We start from the raw sequence: 24,380 nt of genomic DNA, 5'->3' as shown, positions 1-24,380 counted from the left end.
GAACCATACAACATATAAAGCGTTTGAACCATTCAACATAAGGCTACCAGTCATCAGCAATAAGGTGCAAATTCGAGACAAGAAGAAGGGTAGAAGAAAGAAGCCTGTGCAGTTTGGTCGAATAGCCCCATATAACACTCAACTACATGTCCCTTTCTGCAACTCTCCTCTACCACTGTTTGAATAACAATAACATTGCAGCAAAACTTACTGCAGTTAGTGACTTAGTGCTAATAAGATCCTGATCAACTACATGTCCCTTTCATGCCACTAATTAGTCGTTTGATTGGATTGTAACACTCATATTTTCCAGGTTTCTTTGGCTAAACATCTGATTTGGGATAAAATTTGCCACTTAACTTCTATTTACTGTAAGCACATAACCTTCTTAGAAGTTTCCTAACCAATGTGCAGAGAAATTAAGCAGCTTTGCTCCATTGATGCTTTGGCCTTTTCTTGTTTAAATTTTCCTTTTCTCAATCCCCAATTCACCCACTCATGTTCTAAAGAAATCAATACATACGTGACAAAGAAGCCAATACATATGTTAAGCAATATATACCCTCACTCCTACTGATATGGCTTAATCTGACTATATTGAGAGCCCTGTTTTGTTTCTTTAAACTGATTCTAAAGAGGCCATTGGAAGAAGTAGTAGCCAAGAAGCATATTGAACCTCAGAAAGCCATCAACTAAGAGTTGTTTCTCCTTCAGGTTTACCTAGTGTCATCGTCGGCGGCTGCAGCAGAGAGAGACCGAGAAAGAATCCCGTGAGAGAAGAAGTGGCTGAGTGAGAAATGAGTCCAAAAACCCGAGAAAACCCTATTTTACCTTACTGGGTCACCAAACCCGAGTAAATCTGGACCTTCTGAAAGCGACAGAAGCGTTAAACGTCGCGCTTTAGCCCCACTTCGCTGCGCTTTCTGCAGATTTCCGCTTTAGCCACCGCTTGAAGCGCGGGGCTCCCTAAAGCTAGCTTTAGCGCTTTAAAGCGCGCTTTTGACTACATTCCTACAGCCAGCAACTTCTGCAAGAACATTATGTTATCAGCCACCCTGGTTCCTAAAGAAGCATCCCTGATGTCTAAGGCCTGGTTGCACTTAATCACTCATTCACTATCATTCTTCCAAAAATTGGAGCTTGTACTTGTTTATTGGATATTTGTGCACTAATACTAAAACCCAAAGAAAGATCACAGAAAGTGCAAAGTTCAGTACATTGACAAAGTGCAAAAAAAACTGATATCCTGTTCTAGATTTTGGGAATCTTCAAGTGTGAGAATAAGAAAAAAATAAATAAAGAAGTTCCACATCGAATAAATAAGAGAGTAATGAATAGTTTATAAGTGAAAGGACCCATGACTGTGCCCTCAAGTACACCCCTAAAAAACCATAACACTACACAACCAGAGCTTGCGGCAAAGAATAACTATGCAGGACATTTCACCTACAAGAGGTTTACAAGTGAAACTAGGTGTATGTTTGGAGACAAGGTGACAAATCACGATGGACAGAAGCAACTTCTCTTAGCTCTTGCAGTTGTCCGCCGTGATTATGGCTTTATCGTGGTTTTTCACCATGTATCCAAACATGCAGTAGGTCAAGGAGATTGTTGAAGAGATATTAGCTGAACCACGAAAAAAATCATACACATCTAGAGCACCACCATACCCAGTTCAAACAAGACAATCTTAATTCACTTCTAAAATGATAAATCCGATCGCAAACTCATATCCGACACATAATTCACTTCTAAAATGATAAATCCGGTCACGAATATTATACACGAAACAGAATAACTGAGCATTTGAATATATGAATGATGCAGTCAACTAGCCCTAACCAAATCCTGGCACAAAAAATTCAGCACTTGCCCAAATCAAACAGTCTAAATCTAAATTACAATGCAAGTTTTGATGGCAAAGTACTCTAATTCGTGACACGCACACCAGCATTCTGAGCAGAAACTCCCATCTGCTCCATGGCGACGATACTAGCGAGGTTTTCCAGCGCCTCCTTCGCCTTCCTCCTCGCCACGGCAGCTTCCTTCGCCCGCCGCTCGGCGTCAAACCGAGCAGCTGCAGCCGCCTTCGTCATGGAAACAGCAGCAATCCGAGCGGCGGCGACGAGCATCTTCGCGGACTGGAGATCGACAGCTCCAGATTTCCGATCAGGGAGCTGGAAGTATGCGAATTCGGGATCGGCGCAAGTGGGGCAGAGGAATGCGGGTGCGGAGGTAGGGTAAGCGACGGTGGAGGTGAGCGCACAGGATCGGTGAGCGATGTTAGGGCAACGAACGCACATGACGCGGAGCTGAGGGAGGAGGGAGCCTTCTTCGAAGACGTCGAAGCAGATAGGGCAGAAGACGCCGTGGTGGTGCTTGAGGACGCAGTTGGTGCAGTAGCGGTGGTTGCTGGCGAGGTAGCGAATGTTGTGGATGATGAGGAAGGCGTCTTGGGTGGCGCCGCAGCCGTCGCAGGTGGCGGCGGAGGGTTGTAGCGGGTTCATCGGAGTGGCATTTGACGGAGGAGAGAGCCTCCGTACGTGGCGAGGGAGTAACGGTAACCCTAGAAGTTAAAGAGTGAGTGAGAGTGAGCTGAAAATGAAAATGGAGACTATGGTTGGGAAAATTGGTGGGAAGGGTTAATAATTATGTGTTACTGCTTATTAATGGTGTGTTATAGGTTTCAAATCTTTCCTTCAAATTATGTTTATGTGTCCTAACTCGTAGTAAATGATAAATATTTCCTGAAGTATAAAACACTTTCAAAGTCGTAAGATTTTTACTTCCATAACTGGAATTTTTCAAAGTGAAAGATTTTACTTTCGAAGATTTGATATCCATATCTTGAAGTGTCATAAATACACGTACTGAAGTAGAGTTGTTGGAACACGAAAAAATTTAACTTTCGAAAGTTTAACTTCTGAAAATGAAAAATGGCGGCGTGTGGCGGGGTTTGTCGGGATGCTAATGGTTGTTGGTTGTTTGGGTTTTGCTGAAATTTGGTAACGTCAAATTTGTTGTGGGCCTCTGCCAACGTATAAGGTTCAGTGGACTTCCCACAACGTCGCAGGCAGCGAACCGCCCACGTCGCCGCAATCCGAACACTTCACCGGACCATTCAATCGGTAGGAGCGACGGGCGGTGTGTACAAAGGGCAGGGACGTAGTCAACGCGAGCTATGGAGCATTTTCATGGTGATTTCGCTTGAGTTGGATAGAGTGTATACCAAGGTCCTAAGTGAGAGTGATTTGTCATTGACGGTTCAGTTGATTAATGCGGGGTTTGATGATTTGCACCTTACACCTCTCTGGTTAATCAGATTCGTGCTTGGATGGCGAGAGAGTGAGGTTGTCGTTGTGCCTACATTTGTCGAGGGGAAAATCAAATGGAAAACTGTTTAGCTAGCATGACTCATGATTTTAGTATCGGTTCTCATGTCCTGGATTCCCCTCCTCCTAGATGTTATAATTTGCTTTTGTTTGATTGCATGGGAGTGTCGTTCCCGCGATCGGCTTTAATGTAGTTTTCTTTATTTTTTGGGTCGTGTCCCTCCATTTTAAAAAAATGAAAATTATTAAATCTTGATATCTCATGTGGTGTTTTGATGATAATATAATAAACTTAAGATTTTTACTATAATCTACTTTAAAGTTTCGTAAGTACATAAAAGCACAAGACAAATGTTGTTCAGGAGATTCATGTTTTGAAGTCGTAGCTCATATGACAAACTTATTGGATTTTAAATGATGTTGAAGTACTAAAGAAGCAATTCATGTGTTGAACAATTCACTAGATGTTGAACATCAAGTTTGTATATTTAAAGAGAAGGCTTAAATATGTTGGAGGTCCCTCTAAAATAGGGGTCCTTTGGTTAAGGCCCCTACAAAAGATTTTGGGTGGAATAAGCCCCTAATGTGAAAATAATATATAGTGATAAGCCCCTGCCGTGAGGTTCCGTTTAATTTCTGATGATTCTGCAAACGACGCTGACGTGGTTTATATTTTGTGAAAATTATTCAATTAAAGAGGGTGCCACATAAGTAAATGAGGGTTGAAAAAAATAAAAATAAAATAAAAACCCAAGTACGTTTGGGGATTTTACTTGGGTTTTTTACTTTTGAGTTTTTATTTTTTTATTCTTTTCAACCCTAATTTACTTACGTGGCACCCTAATTATTTTCAAAAAATATAATCCACGTCAGCGCCGTTTGCAGAATCATCAAAAATTAAACGGAACCTCACGGCAGGGGCTTATCACTATATATTATTTTCACATTTGGGGCTTATTCCACCCAAAATATTTTGTAGGGGCCTTAACCAAAGGACCCCTATTTTAGAGGGACCTCCAACATATTTAAGCCTAAAGAGAATGAGTATCAAAAAGCGGAAGTTATGTAAGTATTTTTTGAGTCCGATACATTTCTCTGTCTTGAACTGAGGCATTATCTTCTCACTCTAAATTGCTGTGAATAAAAAACATGTATATCAAATAGATATCATGGATATTGATTATTATATTACATTTACATGAGACGTATTATACAAAAATTTTAAAAAAGGAAAATACAAAGTACTAATTATCTGAAAATATTTTAATCATAAGATGTAATATTTAAATTTACACGTGTTACTACCAATAAACTTGTTTTTTTTTTGGTACATCTGACTACCAATAAACTTTGAATTGAAATATTATGTCACTTTCAAAATAATATAATTTTTTTTGAAACTCAAAATAATATAATTCAATACACGAGTTTACTTTTTATGCAAGAGTTTATTAACTGTAATTTTAGGAAAAAATGTCCAAAATTTATGGAATTAATTTAAAAGTGTAAGGTTTTGTATGAAAAAAAAGTGTAAGGTTTGAGATTGTTGAAAAAAAGTAGGAAAAAGAGATTATAAGTGATTATTTTGATAAATGTAAAAAGGGAATGATAAATTAATTAATAATTTGAGTTTTTTTATTAATAATTTGAGGATTTTTTTTGACAGCATAATTCGAGGATCTTAAAGAAATAAAAATGTGCTAAATAATACTGATGTTTATGTATCTTTGATAATAAGTCATGGGTAAATTGCACATTTAGTTTCCTAATTTTTTTTACTACAAGTGATTTAAGAAGCCTATAAAAAAAACAAGTGATTTAAGAATAATTATTATTTCACACCTTAAAAATTAGGTGGAAAGAGGAGAGAAATATGAAGAAAATAAAAAGTAAGAGAGAGAAAGTATAAAATGTGATAAATGATAAGAGGAGAGATAGAAATAAAAATAGGTGGAAATGAAGTGGAGAAAAAATGAGGTGTGAGTATATCATTATTGGTGATTTAATCCTGTAATATTTTTTGAGCAAATGCAAATTAAGTTTTTCTATTATTATTATTCTACTTAAAACTCTAAAAAATTTATTTTATTAGAAAAATCTTCACATATGGAGTAGATTTAATCACGGTAAAAGTCATTTCTATCATAACTCACCCAGCGGATACCAATCGCAATGGTAAAAATGATTGTTCGAATCTCGAGAATTTAATTCTTAAAACCCGCACTTTTAAGATGACCTTTGCACTTCACCACACCCAAACCGGAATCGCGAGAACAACTTAACCCTAAAAAAAATTATATCATGAACTAAAAAATATTATAAAAAAGTGTTTAGGATTTTATGCATATGAAAATTGAGAGAGGCCAAACTTCCTGAATTTTAAAAGTAGAGAGATTTAATTAACTTGAAAAAAAACTAATAGGACCAAAATCACCTATAATCTAAAGTAATATATAAAAAAATGTAATTGAAAGTGACTCCATTTAGACTGTTGCGGCTCTTACCTCTTCTGACACGTTGATCAATCCGTATTTGGAGATGGTTAGTGCTATCCGGCAGGCGGTACCACCTCATGTGGAGGTTCGTTTCCAACATGTCCTTACGGAAGCTAACTTTGTTGTAGATAGTTTAATAAAGTCTGCACATGTCTTTGTGTTTGGGACTCAATTGTTACAATTCCCTTTAGTGGAGTGTCAACACATTTTGTATTAGGATGCCGATGAGACTTTAGCCTCGCTTCTTGCTCCTGTTGTTTAGCGTTTTTTTCGCTTTCGGAGCCACGCCCCTCCATGTTTAAATAAAAATTTAAGCTTAATAAAAATTAAAAAGATTGTTAAATAGGAGATTATTCTCTTAAAAAAAGGAATTAAAGGATTCAATGTGCCCCATGCCAAGCCATAGAGGTGGAGATGTTGATTCTCTTGTCATTCATTTCTATTTCTATTGTACTACTACAAATTTAAAAAACTTTCCCAAATACCAAATAGCAAGTTGCATCTTGTAACCTACCATGTCAACAACACAAAACTGAAGAGTGTTCTGCTCACCAAATTCAAAACAGAAAAACAAAAACACACAAGGAAGAAAAAGAAGCAGGTTTGAATTTCTGTGAATTCATAATAGAGAGAAGAAGAGAAGATAGAGGTTGTTTGCATTGTACAGTATGGAAACAGAGGATTGGGACTTGAGCGCTGAAGACCTTGATTCCCTCGAACGTGACGCTTTCCAGAAGATTGCTCAACTGCGCCACGCTCCTTCTTCTTCCCAACAACCGCATTCTGCAACTCACCACTCGGAGCGACACCCACCAAACCCTCTTCCCGATTCACGTCCTCAAAGGGTAAAGTTAGAATCTTTTTTGGTTTTCTATTTCATTGCTGTTTTCCATTTTATATGGGTCATGGGTTAAATTCATCATGATGAATTTTTGTTCTTTTTTCCTGTTAAGTGTGTGTTTATTGCTTTTCTCATTCAATTTTTTTTTTTTTTGTGTGCTATAGTTTCTAGTATTCTGCTATTTTGTAAAGAGCATTGTTTTGTTTCTTAGTTTTATTGTTGCAATTCCAGGTTGATGCTTTGTCTCAACAAGGAGCTAGAGTACTTCCCACGTCAGTGAATTTGAAAGCAGGAACAGCAAACAATGGTGTGGTTTTCATTGACTTAGTCACCTTTCTTTATCCATCTTTTGTAAATTTGTTCCCAGCATTGTTTGTCTTAGGGAGTGCTATGTAATTGTAGACTTTATATCGATTTTTGTTCCCGGCTTTTCCTCCTCTTTTTTTATTCTATTGTTGTAATTTTGTTCTGGTTTTCATTTTATCAAATTTTGATATGTTGGCTTTTATTTTGTGTACATGGCTTTCTGTGTAAGCAGATGAACACGCAAAAGAACGGTCGAAGATTATGGTCAAATTTTTCCTTCATTCTAGTGGAAGCATCGCCGCAAGGTTTCAATATGACCAGGTTTTATTTGCTAACCACTTGTAGAGTGTTGAGTTTTATTCAATTTTGGCTCTTCCTTAAATTAGGTTTTTTCTTTGGTGATATTCGGGCTCATGATAAGGACTTTGTTTTGCATCAGGTAGTAGTTGCTGCTTTCCGGAGAATACCTAAATCTTTTTGGAATGCAAAGGAGCGGTATGTTTTTCCACCCTTCCTCCATTGTGTTTTGCTATTGCTAGTGCATTATTTCTCTAGATTGGCTGCTTTGCAGCCTTAGCAGTTAGCCTCATAAAAACCTTGTGTCTGCAGGTTATGGATGTTTCCACTATCTTCTTTATCAGAAGCAGAAAGGGTTCTTGGAGAATTATCTGGTCATAATGTTCAGGTAATAGCTTCTTCTATTTTTTATTTCCTTTGGAGCTTATAAGTTGGTGTTAGTTTACTATTTGCCACCATATGATAAATAACCTTAGCATAGTCCAACTTCATTTTCTTGTTGGATTTGTTACCTTGAGGGAGAGCCTGCCGACACAATAAGATTGTTGTCAGTGTCTTGTGATCTAGTGTGGATAGGGCCGTGCACTTTGTTCTTTTTATAGGAACAACCACAACCACTCCACTTCATGTAATTGATCTGTTAATTTTTTTTGGCCGGAGGGAAACAATAGCTTTCACGAGCTTCAACTCTTTACTTTGGAGATAAAAGGAAATGATATATTTGCTCGTCCTGAATCATAGTTGCCTTTTTTTATTTATAATTTTATACATGTGTTAAAGATACTTTCCCCCCTTCTGTCTCTTGCCTCTTCCACATTTTTGTTTTCTTCCCCCGATACACTAACACTGTATATGCACACTTTGATGTTCTAAGATTCGTATGGAGATAGGTCTTAAAAAAGGAAAAAATCATATCTGGATAATAAGATTAAGTGCAACGATTACTGATTCATATATTTTTATTTCTGCTGTCCTAGAGTCAGGGCTTGTGCCAGACTTTTGTGCTTACATTTGTGATTTTTATCTGGATTATATGGTTCCTTAATTTCTATATATTTTAGCTTTCTTCCTAGTTCCTAATGCAATTTTCTAAATTATTGTACAGGTGGAAAACTTAGATCCCTTAGTGCAGCGGGCCATTACTGCTGCATCTGCTGTTCCAGATCTTCAAGGTACATGCTGATTGCTGAATGTTTTGATTATCAGGATTTTTGTTTCCTTCTCTCTAGACCTGCAAATGATTTAGGCATCTATCTTTTCCCCAAAAAATTCTGAAGTTTCTATTTTTTGCTGCCTTTACTGAAAGGTCGATACGACAAGATCCCTAGCGATGTTGAATCAAAGCTTTTGCCATTTCAGCGAGAAGGTGTTAGGTATACTCACCTTTCTCCCACCATTCTTGTATGATATGGATGAGTTATTGTGGTTTATCTTCCATGTCTTTCCTTCCTAACTTGTTCTTCTACTATGCCTTGATTTTAGTCGTTATTTATTTGTTTTCAGGTTTATATTGCAGCATGGAGGTCGTGCTCTTTTAGCTGATGAAATGGGACTTGGGAAAACTTTGCAGGCAATTCACTGTCTAAAACTAAATTATTTGCATACTTCAACTGTGCAACATGTGTAGAAGCATTTTATTTCTTGATGAACGAACAAAAATACAATTGTTTGTAGCTGTAGATGTATGGCCTTCTCAGAATTTCTGCTTATACACAGCCTTGTAAATTTTGTTATGTTTTTCTTCCTTCTGCAATCAATTTTTTTTATTAACCCATGGTGGAAATCATACTTATTTGATGCTACCCCTGAACCATTGATGTGGTCATGTATTCAGGCCAAAATCCTGCTGCTTGCTCAGTTACCTCATTATTCTCGTAAAATTTTGGAAATTTCTATCAATTTTGATGACTGATTATGAATATCTTATATCATAATCTGAGCTGAAAGTAGACGGTAAATATTAAAATCGTTAAGATACATGTAGGCATCAGCTCCATGTTCTAAATACATATACATATTTGATGTATGACTCTTTTCGTGAAGTTGTGACTACTGACTAGATACTCTCTTTTTAACAAATTGTCCCTGTAAGTTTTTAAATTGATCAAATTGTCTGTGTGTGTGTGTGTACATGATAAATCACGACAGTAGATAAATAGAATTTATTATGCCTGCTTGGGAGAAGGGGAAAGTAGGATAATGGTGGGAGTGAAACCTATTGATCATTAGTGAACTTTTGCTGTGGTTAATCTCCTTTCTGCCTTTCTCTCTTTCCCCTTCTTCCTTGGGAAAGAAAAGTGAGGAATAATTATTCTTGTGGAGTACCACATCACTGATTTATTGAATGTATAATTTTTCTTGGTTTTTGTAGGCCATTGCTGTAGCTGCATGCGTTCAGGACTCGTGGCCGGTTCTTATAATTGCACCTTCTTCATTACGCTTGCAATGGGCTTCTGTAAGGGTTGTAATTGTACATTTTTCATCATTTGTTATAATACACTTGATAACATATGTGCTTATTGTTTTGCCTTAGATGATTCAACAATGGCTGAATATTCCTTCATCAGATATAGTTGTATGTAATCATTGATCCCTTCATTAATTTTTTTTAGTTTGTTCTGTTTTGGTTTGTATAGACGGACTTTTCTTTTTTGGTTGCTTTAAGTTCTTTCTAATATAATATTAATTTTCTTCTACTTATGTTGAGTAGATTGTCTTATCTCAAAATGGTGGATCAAATAGAGGAGGATTCAACATAGTATCTTCTAGTGCCAAAGGAAGCATTCATCTGGATGGGCTATTCAATATTATCTCATATGATTTGGTGCCAAAGCTACAGAATATGCTTATCGCATCCGACTTTAAGGTTAGCGCCATCCACTTACCTAATTTTTCCCCCATGATGGTCTTTTCCCTTATAGTATAATCTTTAAAAAATGAAAATGGATTGAGAAAGTGGCCAACACTAACTTTTGGCATTTCAGTTATTTTATTAACTATTAATGAGCCATGTGCTGTACAATCAGAGCTGTCCCTGAAGTAATGACTGGGTCTATATTTACCTGTGTCCTTTGCAAAAACAGTTCCAGTTATTGCTGATAAATCATACTCTTAGCTGTGAACTATTTTTATTCAGGTTGTCATTGCAGATGAATCACACTTTCTGAAAAATGCTCAGGCGAAGAGGACTACTGCTTCTCTGCCAGTTTTAAAGGTATTCACTCTTGGAAGTCACAATGACATGCTTGCGGTTGGTCTGGGTATATTACCTCTAAAGTAAGCTCATGTTTAATAAACATAGAAAATATGTAAGGAGAAGATAAAACAAGAAGAGAGAGAAATAAATGGATATTTAACGAAAGAAAAAATAAAGTCATGGTGTGTGCAGGATTTTGGGTGTCTAGCACTCTGGACCCTGCTTGCCCTCCTCTGAAAAGGAACTCTGGTTTTATATGTAAAGGATTTTCATTGGTGTATGTTTTAGCTTGATTATTAGTTGAGTACTTGAGTTACAGTATAGACTGCTAGCTACAGTGCAGAGTAATCTCTCTTTATCCAATTCCGTCATGCTTTTGTTCACTGTAAAACTAAGTGTGACAATGTCAGAATGCTCAATATGCAATATTGCTTAGTGGAACTCCTGCTTTATCCCGACCGATTGAACTATACAAGCAGGTAACTTATTTTTGTGTATTTTGGTCTAATACCTCATTAATGTTTGACCTTGTTGGCATCTACATTTTGATAATCTGTTTGAAATTGTGCTGCAGCTGGAAGCTTTGTATCCTGAAGTATATAGGAATGTTCATGACTATGGTAACCGGTATTGCAAGGGTGTAAGTCCTCTCATATTCGCTACATATAGGATTCATTTAAAGCCATTTTTCCTTTTGCAGCTGATGGATGAGTATTTCAACTAACCATTAACGCATTAATCTTCCAGGGAATTTTTGGAATTTATCAAGGTGCAAGTAACCATGAAGAATTGCACAATTTGATGAAAGCAACAGTGATGATTCGCAGGCTTAAAAAGGATGTTCTTACTGAACTTCCTGTAAAGCGTAGGCAACAAGTGTGTACATTTATCGCCATTTGTCTCTGCAATCTGTTAATGTTCTGCACGCTTTTTTCGGTTTATGTATGAAAGTATGAAACTATGAATGCACACAGCTTATTGATGGAAGTTTAGAGTTAATTATTGTCTTTGTTTTGCAATTGATTCTTAGGTCTTCCTAGACTTGGCTGACAAGGACATGAAGCAAATTAATGCTTTATTTCGTGAGGTAATTCAGCAGATTTGTTGTAGGCCTTGAGATGACGATAGCATCATCCAGTTTTATTATAACTATAGGTCTAAAGCTAGTTATGGAATGCAGTTGCTAGGCATATTGGCAATTTTTTAGCTTATTTTTTGACAACATTTTTTGAGTTGCATTATATTAGATTGTTCAATTCCAAACCAAGTAAAATTGACTTAATTTACGCTATTTAATGAATGTTCATATCATGAGTATTTTGTTTTTCTCACTTTTGAATAAATGAATAGTAGTCTTACTTCTGAAGTCTGTTGTAAATTTGCTCAACAATTTTGTCTAGAACAGTGGTGGTAGTTTCTTTACCAAGAATAGGTAATTTTGCTTGGGAGTAATAATATTTATGTCTTGGAGTTTGAGGTGGTAAAACTGCTCTATGATTGTTGCTTTGCAGTTGGAGATGGTTAAAGCCAAAATTAAGGCATCAAACTCAAAAGAGGAGGTTGAATCACTGAAGTTTACTCAAAAGCACCTTATTAACAAGGTATGGATGGAAGAAGGTGTAGTTTGCACAAATTTGTTTGAGATATTGTTACTATTTCCGAGAACTAGAAGAGCTTTATAGTTCACTGCAATGCCCGGTCATGCTCAGTATACTGGCAATTTGAATTATTATAACTTGTTTTGTTACTAAACTCTGAATCTCTATTCATATAATTCCAGATATATACTGAGTCTGCAGAAGCCAAGATTCCATCGGTTCTGGATTATGTGGGAACTGTCATTGAGGTATGCCTCACCTCAACATCAACTGAAGATTAATACTTCCAACTGCGGCAAGCCTGCCACCTTATTAACTGAAAATGCGTTAAGATCTGTTTTTAGCATTCTCAATCATCTATTTTTTCTTTTTAGAATGTGCTTGCATGTATGCATGTCTATTTTGTTATCAAATACTATTCAATATGTTTAATGTCAGTTGAATTTGTCATTTTCTGTTACTTTTAGTACAAATTGTGCCCCTTAATGCTGACTGTAAGTTGAATGAATTGACTGAATATTTTAGTAAATTTTTGACTGTGAACTAAATATAATGGAGCTTCCATGTCCAGTCATCTCATGAGTTATAACCTTGATTCTACAAGAAGATATAAAATACCATTGTGTTATACCTTCTTAATTTTGATACTTTCAAGCTTCGATATGCAGCGTTTGTTTGACTTGATCCTTGCTTTTTCTTGTAGTTAAAATTGCGCAGTTTAGCATCATAGCATGTGGTAATGCTAGATTTGTCATGATTCTTGCAGGCAGGTTGCAAGTTTCTTATCTTTGCACATCATCAACCAATGGTTGAGGCCATACATGAGTTTCTTCTTGTAAGGCCACTTAACTTTTATAAATCTTATCATGAAATGATAAACACTTATGGGAACTGTTAAAAATTTCCAGAAGAAAAAAGTGGGCTGCATCCGGATTGATGGAGGTACACCAGCTGCATCAAGGCAACACTTGGTTACAGAGTTTCAGGAAAAAGATGCTATCAAGGCAGCAGTGGTATGGTAATTTCATTCATGTGTCTAGTAGTTATTTTTCTTTTCTCTCGATTGAGCTCTTGGCTTGTTTCATCTGTAGTTTTGGTGTAAAATATGGTTCAATTCTGATATAATGGTTTCCTGTTCCTTGTACTGTCTTGCAGCTATCTATTAAAGCTGGAGGCTTTGGGTTGACTTTAACTGCTGCCAGCACAGTCATTTTTGCAGAATTATCTTGGACTCCAGGTGACCTAATTCAGGCAGAAGACCGTGCTCATAGAATCGGCCAGGTAAAGATAAAGGGAGAGATCTAAATATCATTTAAATAAAAAACAATCCGCAATTATAAAATGGTACTAGCTCTTGGGAATTCGAGTGAGAGTTTTGAGTCCTGCATTGGTTAATAATGAGGAAGATAAAAGTAATATAAGAGAACAGACCCATATACCCAATTCTTTAAGATTCTAGGTTGAAATCTGGTGTCAGTAGGTCTCCTTGCTTTCTGGGCTCTTCATGTCACCCCAGCACTAGCACATTAACACTAAGAAAATGAAGCAACCTCGGAAAAAAATATGATAGATTATCTTGTCAAAGAAAAGATCTGTCATTGCTAAACCTTTTTTTTTAGTAGAAGAGGTTAATCTATACTCTGATGGTTCTTTAACTTTCTAGTTCTTGTTTTCAGGTATCTTCAGTAAATATATACTACTTGCTAGCAAATGACACAGTTGATGACATCATATGGTAGGTTTTGTATTTTTCTTAGTCCTCTAAGGTTTGGTAATTGGTAATGACTTGACGTCTTTGATGCATTGATAATCTCATTTTTTTCAATTCTTAGGGACGTAGTGCAAAGCAAACTGGAAAATTTGGGGCAGGTAAATCTATTTTTTGGCATCATATTTACTGCAAAATGAAAGATGTTGTAAATTCAGTTTCCATATGGTAAAATGATATGGACATTCGATTCTGATATTTACCTCAGAATCTATATATATATATATGAGGAGGGATACATTGACTCCGAGAGTCAATCTTATCGGAAAATATTTCTACCTTTTAGAGAATATTTACCTCAAGTAGTCTTTGATACTTCGTATTGATTTTTTAGAAGCATTCTGAATTTTTATTTTGTTATCGGAAAATCAGATGTTAGATGGCCATGAGAACACCTTAGAGGTCTCAGCTGGCCAGCCAGTGAGTAGCCCTGCAAAACAGAAAACTCTTGATCAGTTTGTTAGAAGATGTGGCAACATGGAACATCAGTCCAGCCCGAAACGTGCCCGACAATGACCTGAAATTCATGTGGTATAAGTAAACCCATTCTTGCTCCTGCACAACTGCTGGCTGAGTAATTAGGATCATGTCTTAAAAGTTCTGTGAGCAGGTTTACTTCTACTTGGAGAACATGTAGAATGTTGCAGTGTTATCATTGTCCAGAAGCTTCCGTATGACATTTCTTTTTCATTTGGACAGCAGGTGCTTAAAATGGACAATGGTTGCATGTTGACACATTCTTGCTCATCCCATGTAAAGGGCTTATAAAGTAGAGGGTGTAGTTAAACTCTGTTGACAAGAGGTCATATAAAATAGGTTGTCTGAACAGCTTGCAACTCTAAACTATTTTGCTGGTACTGGAGGAGGTGATCGGTTACTGTACTGCGTATTCGATGAAAATGGCGATCAAGTCTACAACAGTTTTTAGGGTTCTTTTACTCCTTCCTTAACGTCTTGTCCCCTTAAGTTTTGTTCTCTGTGGGACCTGTACAGAATACATTATCATATGAATGTAACATATAAGTTGCTCTCCTAAATACAAAATTTCATATTTCATCCATTTATGCTATTTACTTTTCTAGTTCTTCTACGGAGGATTTAACATATCCAAGGATTTAACATATACTTTTTTCTTTTTAAGAATTTTAACAGGGTATTTCAGTGGTAAAAATAGGGAATTTAAAAAGTCCACTTGAACTTACTTTCTTATCTTGATGATTCTTTTGTACAAGTAGTTTCCCTGTAACTCTTAATCTGTTTATGGATTATTGACCTAGATAGCTTATAGCCTTAAATAGTCTCATCTTTTTTGGCAATATGATACCAATCGTTTTTTTATATTACTTCCTTTAAAATTTGCTCTAGGGTCACTTATGAAATGCAACAGCCATTTGACCCCATCATGTTGTCATTGGCATAGTTTCCTCTGCCTCTTCGTCCGAACCGGAGTTGCATAGGACCAAACTATCTTTGATATGGTAGAATTTGATCAAGGAAAGCTTGAGCCGTGACAATTTTCCTCATGACTCATAAGTCAGTTTGATTGATGAAACGTCAGACAGAAATATTATATCTAAGATTGTGATTAGTGATGTCGATTGCATTTGGGAAGAGTTGAATGCTGAAAATTTGTTTTAAGAAATGGATAATAGGGACTTGCAGGAAGTTGAAGATGCCCTTAACTTGTATAAGAAAAAGCCTTGTCATTAGTATAATTCACGACTGTTTCTGGACAACTTCAAAGTTCAATTTTTAAAACAAATACTCAAACTAGAAACTCCATAAATGATAAAATTGAATTGATGTAATTTGATAAGGAAATGAAATTTCACAACATCTAACACTTACATAATATAAACATATGAACATTTTAAAGAAAGAAGTGCTACAGATATACATTTACATTTGCATGCAGCAAACTAGCTAGCGTTTCCACAGAATCAAGTAGTTGCAGCTACCATACCCATATCTTGGTAATTCTCTCCTAGAAATCTAGCCACAACAGCATCCACATCCTCCAAACCAACCCCAATGCAGAGAGGATTAGCTGGAACCTTAACCGAATCATTAAGTCCCTCAGCTAGTTCATGATCCACAGCATTCTGAATTCTCACATTAGGAGCACTTTTGCACTTCCCCATGCACTTACATCCAACAACAGCACCACCTTCAACACCCACCACACTCTCAAATTGCTGCATTAATGCAGCAGCCCCTGATTTCTTGCATTTGTTACCCATACACACCTCAATCCTCTTCTGAGGTGCAGTGGAAACACCATGATTCTCATTTTTTAAGCCAACACTAACACTCCCAATAGAAACATCACCACCAGCAATGGTCTCAGGTAGCAAGGCGGCCGGTCTGGAAGGTGGCAACGCAGGTGGCGGTGCAGGGGCAACAGCAACACCACCTCTGAAGGTATTCATATCAACCACCTCATCACACTCGCTGGCACTCGATTCCGATGATTCAGAAGACGAAGACGATGAAGACTCACAATCAGGCCCAGTTTTCATCTTGGAGGCTTTGAGCTTGGCCTTCTTCTCATCTTTCCTTTTTCTCTTCAATTCCTTCTCCTCTGCTCTTAGCTTCTCTAGCTCTTTCAACAATCCCTCACCAGAATCCTAAATGCATTTCGATTCAATTATTATCATCAGCAATCAAATAATTGCAATGGTAGAAATACAACCAATCAAAATTTCAACCTAACATTCAAATCACTTTCCAATTAAGGAACAATTCACAACACAAAGCATGCGAAAATTCAGATTATCATGAAAATGAATTACCGAGGTGAGGTTTGTTTGAAGATCGTTCAAAAGAGCACGTTGATTGGGATCCAGAGCGAACCCTAATTCATCGAACAAACTCATACCCTTGGAAACACGTTTGAGCAATTTCACCTTATTCTTGGCGGTGAGAACAACCGGTTTTCCTTTCTTCTTATCTTGGTAATATTGCAGATGCCCTTCGTCGGAGAAACCAGAACCCATCACCACCCTCGCGGTGGGCCTCGCCGCCCAAACTCTCGCGCCACGAGAATGAGCGTTAGTGCCGGCGCCGGTGACGTAGGTGAGCTGGCGGAGAATGGTGCCGGAGACGTCCATGTGTGGCGGCGCCGGCGATGACGGTGACGGAGAGGGCTCTTGGAGGTTGAAACTACGAAGTTCTCTTTCTCTTCATCTCTTGGTTCGTTAATCAATGGCGGGTTTTCTAAACTGTTGCACCACGTGGTGGTTTCTGATTGGGTTTTGGTGACGTGGCGCGCGTCTGTGTTTTGCTTGTGGCTGAGTGTGGAAGTTTTCGGGTTGCCACGCTCTGCCATCAATTTTGACGTACGAATGAGTTTGATCTCTACCGTTTCAAATGTCCCGGTGCATCCATCGGTGAAAACGCTAGCCAAGTGGCAACACGTGTCATTATTTTATGATGTCGCGTGGCGAAGACATGTGTGATGTGTACAACAAATCTGACGTGGTGCCATATTGCATAAATAATACTTCCTTCGTTCCAAAAAATTTGTAGTTTAAGGTTGTGATACATATGGTAAGAAAACAATTATTGATAGTATAATTTGACTAGATTGCCCTTATTTAATTTTACTAGTATGATTTGCAACTATTAAATTATACTTAGATAGAGAAGAGTGTAATTAATAGAGAAGAGTTGTGGTGGGTTAATATAAAAGGTGATAAGTGAGAAAATGTATTAAATGAGGGTATAGGAGGAAAAATTTAGCAAAAAGTGCATTGGTTTTCTAAAATAACAAACATTTTGGAATATTGAAAGAAAATCCAAAACAACAAACTTTATGGAACAGAGGGAGTAATCTTAATGTTTTTCTTTCATTGAATTTGGCTAAATCTATTGTAATGTATTAATTCTGAAGCGCAAAATGCAACCTTGCCACGTGTCATTTACTTCAGCCACATCACATATTTAGCTTAGCTGTCATCTCATAGAAATTAAAGTTTTACATCTTCCGCAACTCTACATGTAACTTCCATTATACTACCTCCGGTCCTTTTTATAAGAAACAAATTACTTTTTAGGTTCATTCAATAAATGATGTATCTAGGCATTAAAAAAGGCTAGATACATCATTTATTGAATGAACCTAAAAAGTAGTTTTTTTCTTATAAAAAGGACCGGAGGGAGTAATTAAATACAAAGAACTAAATATAAATTTATTATAATAATTTAATTTCTTATTAAAAATACAAATAGTACATTATGAAATTTGAAAATAATTGCAAAATTATTATTATTATTATTATTATTATTATTATGCTTAGTATTGTATTTTCTAATCTCTCAACCATCTTACAAAGTAATTATATGCTCCCGCGTGTATTGCACGTGTTTTTAATAGTATATTAAATCTAAAATTGAGACGTGGAGATGCTACTTCATAAAAATCCGTTCTCATTTCACCAATTTTAAACAGTTGAAACACTCTTTCCTATTTATTTTTCAACTTTCAAATGATCATTTTCAGTAACATTTTTAACTCCATCAATATCCAATAATGAGTTTCGAATAAGAAAAAAGTTTATCTCTTAACCCTAACTCAACCCAAAAGCTTGTTAAACATTATGTTGAATTAGAGACGATATATAATACAGAAAAAAAAATTATACAAAATGAATGAGTTAATGTATAAGCGCAATATATCTAACATATTATATATTGCTATATTTAAACTCGTGTTTTTATAGTTGGCTTAGTAATAAATAAAAAAGTCAGCTTTCCCTTAGTTTAATTTGATGTATAAAAGGCAATATGATATTAATTTGGTACCTTACTATACAATTATTTGTTTAATTTTAGTTTTACCATTAATCATGTTAAAAACGGTTGAAGTTAATCTGAAACGTTATCATTTTTCTCAAAATATATTCTTCGTCTTGCATGTATATTCACAAATTATATATTTGAATAATTCGTAAATAATATACCCTAAAGAAAAATGTGAAGTATCATTTTTTTCATTGTCTAAATTTAACACGTACATGTGTATCAATCAATTTGGATAATAACCCATAACTCCTTTTCCTAAAGAAAAAAACTAAGAATCCTAACCCTCAATCTCCTCCACGCTTTCTGGGTTTGTTTTGTTCACTTTTTTCTTGGCATCTGAGATTGTGCCAAGGCAATCGCTGAGGTCAGGTCGAGAACAACTTGTAGGCGAGGTAGATGAGGTGGGAGGTAGATTACACCGAAAATTGATGATGTTGTGATTGAGACTTATCAATGCTCTCTCTCCCCTTTTGTCTCATTAGTTCCCTTGACAAATGTACAATTAATTTTTTTCTAGCCCCATAAGATCCATAAAATCGACAAATGTATGATTTTATTGGCTTACTTTTTTTTTTTTTTATAAACAAAAGAATTGCATTTAAATTTAGCACAAGGGGTGCTAACCTAAATACAAGAGATAAGAAGAAAATGAAAAACAGAAAGCAAGGAAAACAGAAACCCAACAACCTACAACAGAAACAAACAATCAGCACTAGAAGCACCCCACCCTCCCATTTATTGGCTTACTTGATGAAGTTATCCAAGTAAGGCATGATTTAAGATACTTGGCAAAAAAAGGCAAGATTGATAAAAATAATGTTTTGCGATAATGATCTGATTTAATGGTTCAAATACTACTACATAAGTTAAAGTAGATTGAGGCATAGAGCATATATCACAAAGTGATCAAATCCAGCAGCAAGAATCTGAGGATTTACAAATATCGGAGGCCAAGAGGCAAGAGCAAAGCAAACCAACGTGGATGAAACTGAGATTAGGGGTTCTCAACTTTTATATATGTATTTTTTAAAAGGAGTTTTGTGTTATTATCTAAACTGCTTAATTCATTGTGCAAATAGATTATTTAGTAAAGTGAATTTATAAATATAAGAAATAAAAAGTAATGAAATGAGTTGAAAACTATAAAGACATATGTGTATGCCAGACTGATTCATTCCCAGCTTGTTGTGTAGTTGACTAAGTCAGGGCCCCTCCTCGTCATGTGTATGCCTCACTTATCTGGGATGTTAAGGAATAAAGACCTTTTGGAGAGGTCTTGGCGAGTCGAGCTGGTTCATACCCTTCGTGAGAGAAATGATAGTGCTGATTTTTTGGCTAATTAAGCATGGAACCACCCAGGATGTTGGCATGGTTTTCATCTCTTCCCCGCTTGAGGGTTTGGGTAGCTTGTTGTTAGGTGATGTGCTAAGTGTCCCCTTTGTAAGTCCCTAGTCTTTCTTGTTTGTTCTTTTTGTTCTCTTTCTTTTTCTATTGATGTTCCTTACCAAAAAAAAAACTATAAAGACACATGTTACAATATTATTGAGACACATCACTAAAGGGTTATTTAACTCAGCTGATACCTAGGGTCATTTAAACAACCCCTCAAATTATATATGTTATTATTTTCTTCCAGAATTTATACTTAAAGAATGAATAAAAAAGCTTCAACTCTTCTTTGGTCAAACCTTCAACTTTTATAATGATATTTTTTATTCCATTTATATTCGTCGGCCCAAAAAAGATGGCCCAGTAAAATCCGGCCCAGTTCGCTACCTCACTGCATTTCATTTCAAAAACCCCGGGCGCGTAAAGCATTGATTATCTCTGCGCTCCACTCTCTCCCTCCAAAATCTCTCTCTCCTCTAACCGTTTCACAATCGGAGCATGGCGGTGAATCTGACGCCAAATGCGATTCCGGCGATTGTTTCCGGCGACCTGAACTCGAAGCCACTGTTGCAGGTTCTCGATATCAAGTTGATTTCCAACAGCAAGCAGCAGGAGCGGGACTGCATTCTGCTTTCCGACGCCGTTTCCTCTCAGCAAGCCATGCTCGCCACTCAGCTCAACGATCAACTCCGAGCAGGACTAGTCAAGAGAGGTTCCGTCGTTCAACTGATCGAGTATATTTGCAGTCCTATTCAGAATCGCAAGTGAGCTTCTCGTTCATGTGCTTAATTTCGTGTTTGATTACTGCAATTATGATTCAATGTATCACATCGCATGATGCTTTAATCTGGTAGAAATTCAGATCTTACTGGAATTAGAGTTTTAATCTGGTAGAAATTCAGATCTAATTGCATTTATATTAGATGAGTTGTGTTGTGTTGTGGTTACTGTTTTGAGGTCCGATACTGGTTGATGCGGCTCGCAATCACTGATTCACTGCCTGATGAGTGATGAGATGTTGCAGTCTGCATCATGTTGATGAATGATGCAGATAGTGATTTGAAACCCTTAGGTATGGTTTTAATAGCATCTCTTTGGTTCAATGAGGTTGATATTGTTTAGAATAATTTTGTCAAATGCTTTATCTCCGTTCTGGAAACAAAACTTGGCTTCATTTTGGGGCAAAAAGAGTGAGTAGAAGGACATTTAGATTTTTAGCGAGAGTCCAATCTTGTTGGTGAAGATATTCTTCATAGGAGGCATCTTATGCACTTAATTACACAGATAAATCTAAAATATACACAAATTTTAGGTATCTATGCCGAAAAGAGGCGATATTCTAAAAACCAATGTCACAAGAAGCCTTCCAGTTTTTCATGCGATTTCTGGTCAGTCTTTTAGCTTATTTAGAAATTTGTCTCTGAATGATTAGTGTAAATGGCGAGAACAAGTGAACAACCTCAGGCAGGCCAGTTTCTGGCAGGACCTAAACACGTATTGTTGAAGTGTTTGATTTTTTGTGTGATGCCTGAACTTTACATGTTGCAGAATGAACCTATCCTCTAACAATAAGTTTTTCCTGTAAGATATATATACTTTTTTTGTTATCAAACTCTATAAAATTAGAGTATTAGGGATTTATATACTTGAAACAGTTGCTTGTCTTGCTGATTGTGGTATAGATGTAGAATAAGGCATTGTGCTCCTTGTACAGGATAATCGTGGCGCTCAACATGGAAACAGAATTATCTTCAATAGCAATATTATGTGATATGGAGAGTTCTGCTAAAAGGTCTGAAGAACCATTCAGACTTCTGGTGAGATTTTACTGAAAGAGATCAGAGTTATCTTCAATTGCAATATTATGGGATATGGAGAGTTAACAGAATTGATTTATGGCAGATTGTAGATTCAGTGATTGCTTTGTTTAGGGTGGACTTTTCTGGAAGAGGAGAGCTTGCTGAGCGCCAGGTATATGAATCTGCCATTTAAATGCACTTAACAACAACCTTTTTCCTTCTCTATGTCATTTTTTTCTGATATGAACAACAATCATTGCAGCAAAATCTGTTCCCAAAGGTTTATCCATTAGTGAAGATATGTGTGAAATTCAATGTTGCAGTTTACATGACAAATCAAGGTAAATTCTGCACTTGTATATGAGTTTCCCTCTATTAACTTTTTTGTTTTAAGTTTTGCAAATTTTGTTTATCTAACAAAAGTTGTTTATGTTGTAGTGATCGTGGAGAGAAATCTGCTATATGCAGTTACTGCTGGAAGAAGTGTGCTAGGTAGACGCTCCCATGGCCATCATAAAAGGCGCTTGCAACAATATCCTGGGAGAAAGCACAATGCAGCGAAGTTACAGAGAAAGCTTCAGATACAGGTACATTTAGTTTTGTTTGGAACCATGTTCAATTTAGTCACTTGAGAGTAAAATCTTATATTCCATATTAATATTTTGGTAGGTTGATGTGAAGCTACTGAGAACTACCAAAAGAGCCCTTTTAATGGCAATGGCCAGAGATAAAACTGCTGAACTTGAGAGCTATATGAACACTCTCGTTGAGTGTTATGGATTTGACTTAAGAAATATTGTTATCCTCCTTCCTAATGAGAAAGGATACACACAGCCTCAGAAGGAGATCGTAAGAAGTGAAGTCAAGTCCCTAATCCAGGAATCAAATGAAGGAGATATCCTGCTGCTGCACATCAGTGCCCATGTCACTTTGAAGTATCCGGGAATGGTGGGTATTCCCCTGCTTCAAACTGGTGACCGACAATTTATCCATGCTGATTTCTGGGACAAGATGGTTCAATGTGTTCACCACCGAAGGGCCAAACTAACCGTCACATTAGAGACATGTCATGCTGGTGCACTGTTCAACTCAGCTAGACAACAGAATGATGAACATGGGCAAGTTGTTGTTTTTGCGGGGGGGAGTAAACGAGATGAAATCTGGGATGGGACTTTCATCCCAGACCTATTGCAGCAGATGAGAGATTATAAAGGAGTGTCAAATATTGAGATGTTCAAGAGATTTAGAGCCGAGTTCCTTAAGCATGCACGCACCTGGCCCAAGTGGGATACACGTGGAATTCCTACTCATTTCTTTGATGGACCAGAGTTAATCTGCCCCCCTCCCACGGAGGTGACTGAGTTCCTAAACGAATGAGCTGAACATTACTTGTGACCTGGTAGATGATGCCATGATGGTGAATGGTGATGACCATAGTTTCAAAAAAAAAAAACAAAGACTATCTTAGTTTTGACTAGGGAAAAAAATATATACCCTATTTGAATTTCTTTCTTTTTTAGCCAAAAAAAAAAAAAATTTCTTTCTTGTTCTGCATTATTTCTTTCATTGTTGTTCTGATATTAGAGGATATTGAGTGAATGAATGAAAAGGCACAAGAAAATGAGCAACTTGCTCACCATATACGTTTTCTCTCTTCTCTTCAGTTTTGAATTTCTTATGTTTGATAGTAAATTGTCCCCAAAAGATAAAAAGAAATATAATCTTAACAGAGTAATATAACCCACTACTGCAAAGACACATTAAATATATTCAATAATATAACATTGATTCGGGCAGTTTCTATGGATGGCCAAAATGTATTGCCTACATGTGTTTGAAGGCACAAAGTGGATACGAACTAAAAGGAAGCTTGAGAGATAACTTTAATTCAACAATGTGTTAATAAATAAATTAATATCAATTTTCAGTTGCACATTTCCTTGAAGATACCACGAGCTTGCTTTCCACCAATTCATTTTCAGTTACACATTGCCTTGAAAGGTTTCTGCTATAGCGTTGTATAAGTTGTTCGGTTATTTTTTCCTCTTTTTTTTTCCTTTCCTTCTTGTATTGGGTTGAAGTACCCCTTGTACTTCTCATCAATATAATTCTTTTGCTTATAAAAAAAAAACACATTGCCTTGAAGAAAGGCCTATTCACCTAGCAGTTTTCCCCCGCAAACAAATTAAACTCATGACTTTTCATTTTTCATATGATTTAGTCATTATCTTCCATGATGTAAAACCAAACTTATAAAAAATAAATGTGAGACTATAGATACAGGGGATTCATTACTGTATAAAGCATCAAAAACTCACTACTCATGATATCAGTAACGGCCACAGAGAATAGAATCAAAACAAACAATTTCCTAACAATTTCTATAACTGTCAGATTTTGTAACTGATTATACAGAAACTAAATAAAATTGCCAAAGTCCAAAAGTTATTCAGTCACCTACATTAAATAAATAAATAAATAAAAATTTATGATATAAAACCATGCATTTATTGTGTATCTCTATATAAACAAATCACTCACACACTCAAGTTATAG

The 24,380-nt window shown here is 36.4% G+C and overlaps 4 protein-coding genes across 7 annotated transcripts; 2 read left to right on the top strand and 2 right to left on the bottom strand.

Moving 5' to 3' along the window:
- Positions 1-1,674: 1,674 nt before the first annotated feature.
- LOC130714470 (uncharacterized) lies at positions 1,675-2,646 on the bottom strand. Its single transcript, XM_057564364.1, has one exon. It carries the CDS (start codon positions 2,505-2,507, stop codon positions 1,929-1,931), a length of 579 nt encoding a protein of 192 aa, XP_057420347.1. The 5' UTR covers positions 2,508-2,646; the 3' UTR covers positions 1,675-1,928.
- A 3,630-nt stretch (positions 2,647-6,276) lies between these two features.
- Positions 6,277-14,893, top strand: LOC130711883 (uncharacterized). 4 transcript variants are annotated; one of them, XM_057561655.1, is made up of 25 exons: positions 6,277-6,672; positions 6,900-6,975; positions 7,207-7,295; positions 7,414-7,469; positions 7,584-7,659; positions 8,377-8,443; positions 8,578-8,644; positions 8,775-8,841; positions 9,643-9,726; positions 9,805-9,846; positions 9,982-10,137; positions 10,408-10,485; positions 10,878-10,946; positions 11,042-11,107; positions 11,215-11,343; positions 11,498-11,554; positions 11,979-12,068; positions 12,248-12,313; positions 12,832-12,900; positions 12,974-13,078; positions 13,221-13,346; positions 13,742-13,800; positions 13,898-13,934; positions 14,206-14,364; positions 14,536-14,893. In XM_057561655.1, the coding sequence occupies exons 1-24, from the start codon at positions 6,496-6,498 to the stop codon at positions 14,347-14,349; spliced, it is 2,052 nt and encodes a 683-aa protein (XP_057417638.1). In that variant the 5' UTR covers positions 6,277-6,495; the 3' UTR covers positions 14,350-14,364; positions 14,536-14,893. The 4 variants fall into 4 exon arrangements, 2 of the variants coding, with proteins under 2 accessions (XP_057417638.1, XP_057417639.1); XM_057561656.1 differs by having other exon boundaries at positions 14,533-14,893; XR_009010802.1 differs by having other exon boundaries at positions 6,279-6,672; positions 14,206-14,443.
- Positions 14,894-15,619: 726 nt separating this feature from the next.
- LOC130714014 (diacylglycerol O-acyltransferase 3-1) lies at positions 15,620-17,025 on the bottom strand. Its single transcript, XM_057563866.1, has 2 exons — positions 16,626-17,025; positions 15,620-16,460 (listed from the first exon to the last, which is right to left on the bottom strand). Exons 1-2 carry the CDS (start codon positions 16,941-16,943, stop codon positions 15,774-15,776), a joined length of 1,005 nt encoding a protein of 334 aa, XP_057419849.1. The 5' UTR covers positions 16,944-17,025; the 3' UTR covers positions 15,620-15,773.
- A 3,455-nt stretch (positions 17,026-20,480) lies between these two features.
- On the top strand, positions 20,481-23,418 carry LOC130714276 (uncharacterized). The gene is made up of 6 exons (XM_057564180.1): positions 20,481-20,789; positions 21,740-21,842; positions 21,928-21,996; positions 22,087-22,165; positions 22,263-22,411; positions 22,494-23,418. Exons 1-6 carry the CDS (start codon positions 20,524-20,526, stop codon positions 23,199-23,201), a joined length of 1,374 nt encoding a protein of 457 aa, XP_057420163.1. The 5' UTR covers positions 20,481-20,523; the 3' UTR covers positions 23,202-23,418.
- Positions 23,419-24,380: the final 962 nt, after the last annotated feature.

This window comes from Lotus japonicus, chromosome 4 (genome assembly GCF_012489685.1).
Source record: "Lotus japonicus ecotype B-129 chromosome 4, LjGifu_v1.2".
Taxonomy (NCBI): Eukaryota; Viridiplantae; Streptophyta; class Magnoliopsida; order Fabales; family Fabaceae; genus Lotus; species Lotus japonicus.
Note: the sequence above shows the minus strand (reverse complement) of the source record. Positions and strands in the feature narration are given on the sequence as shown.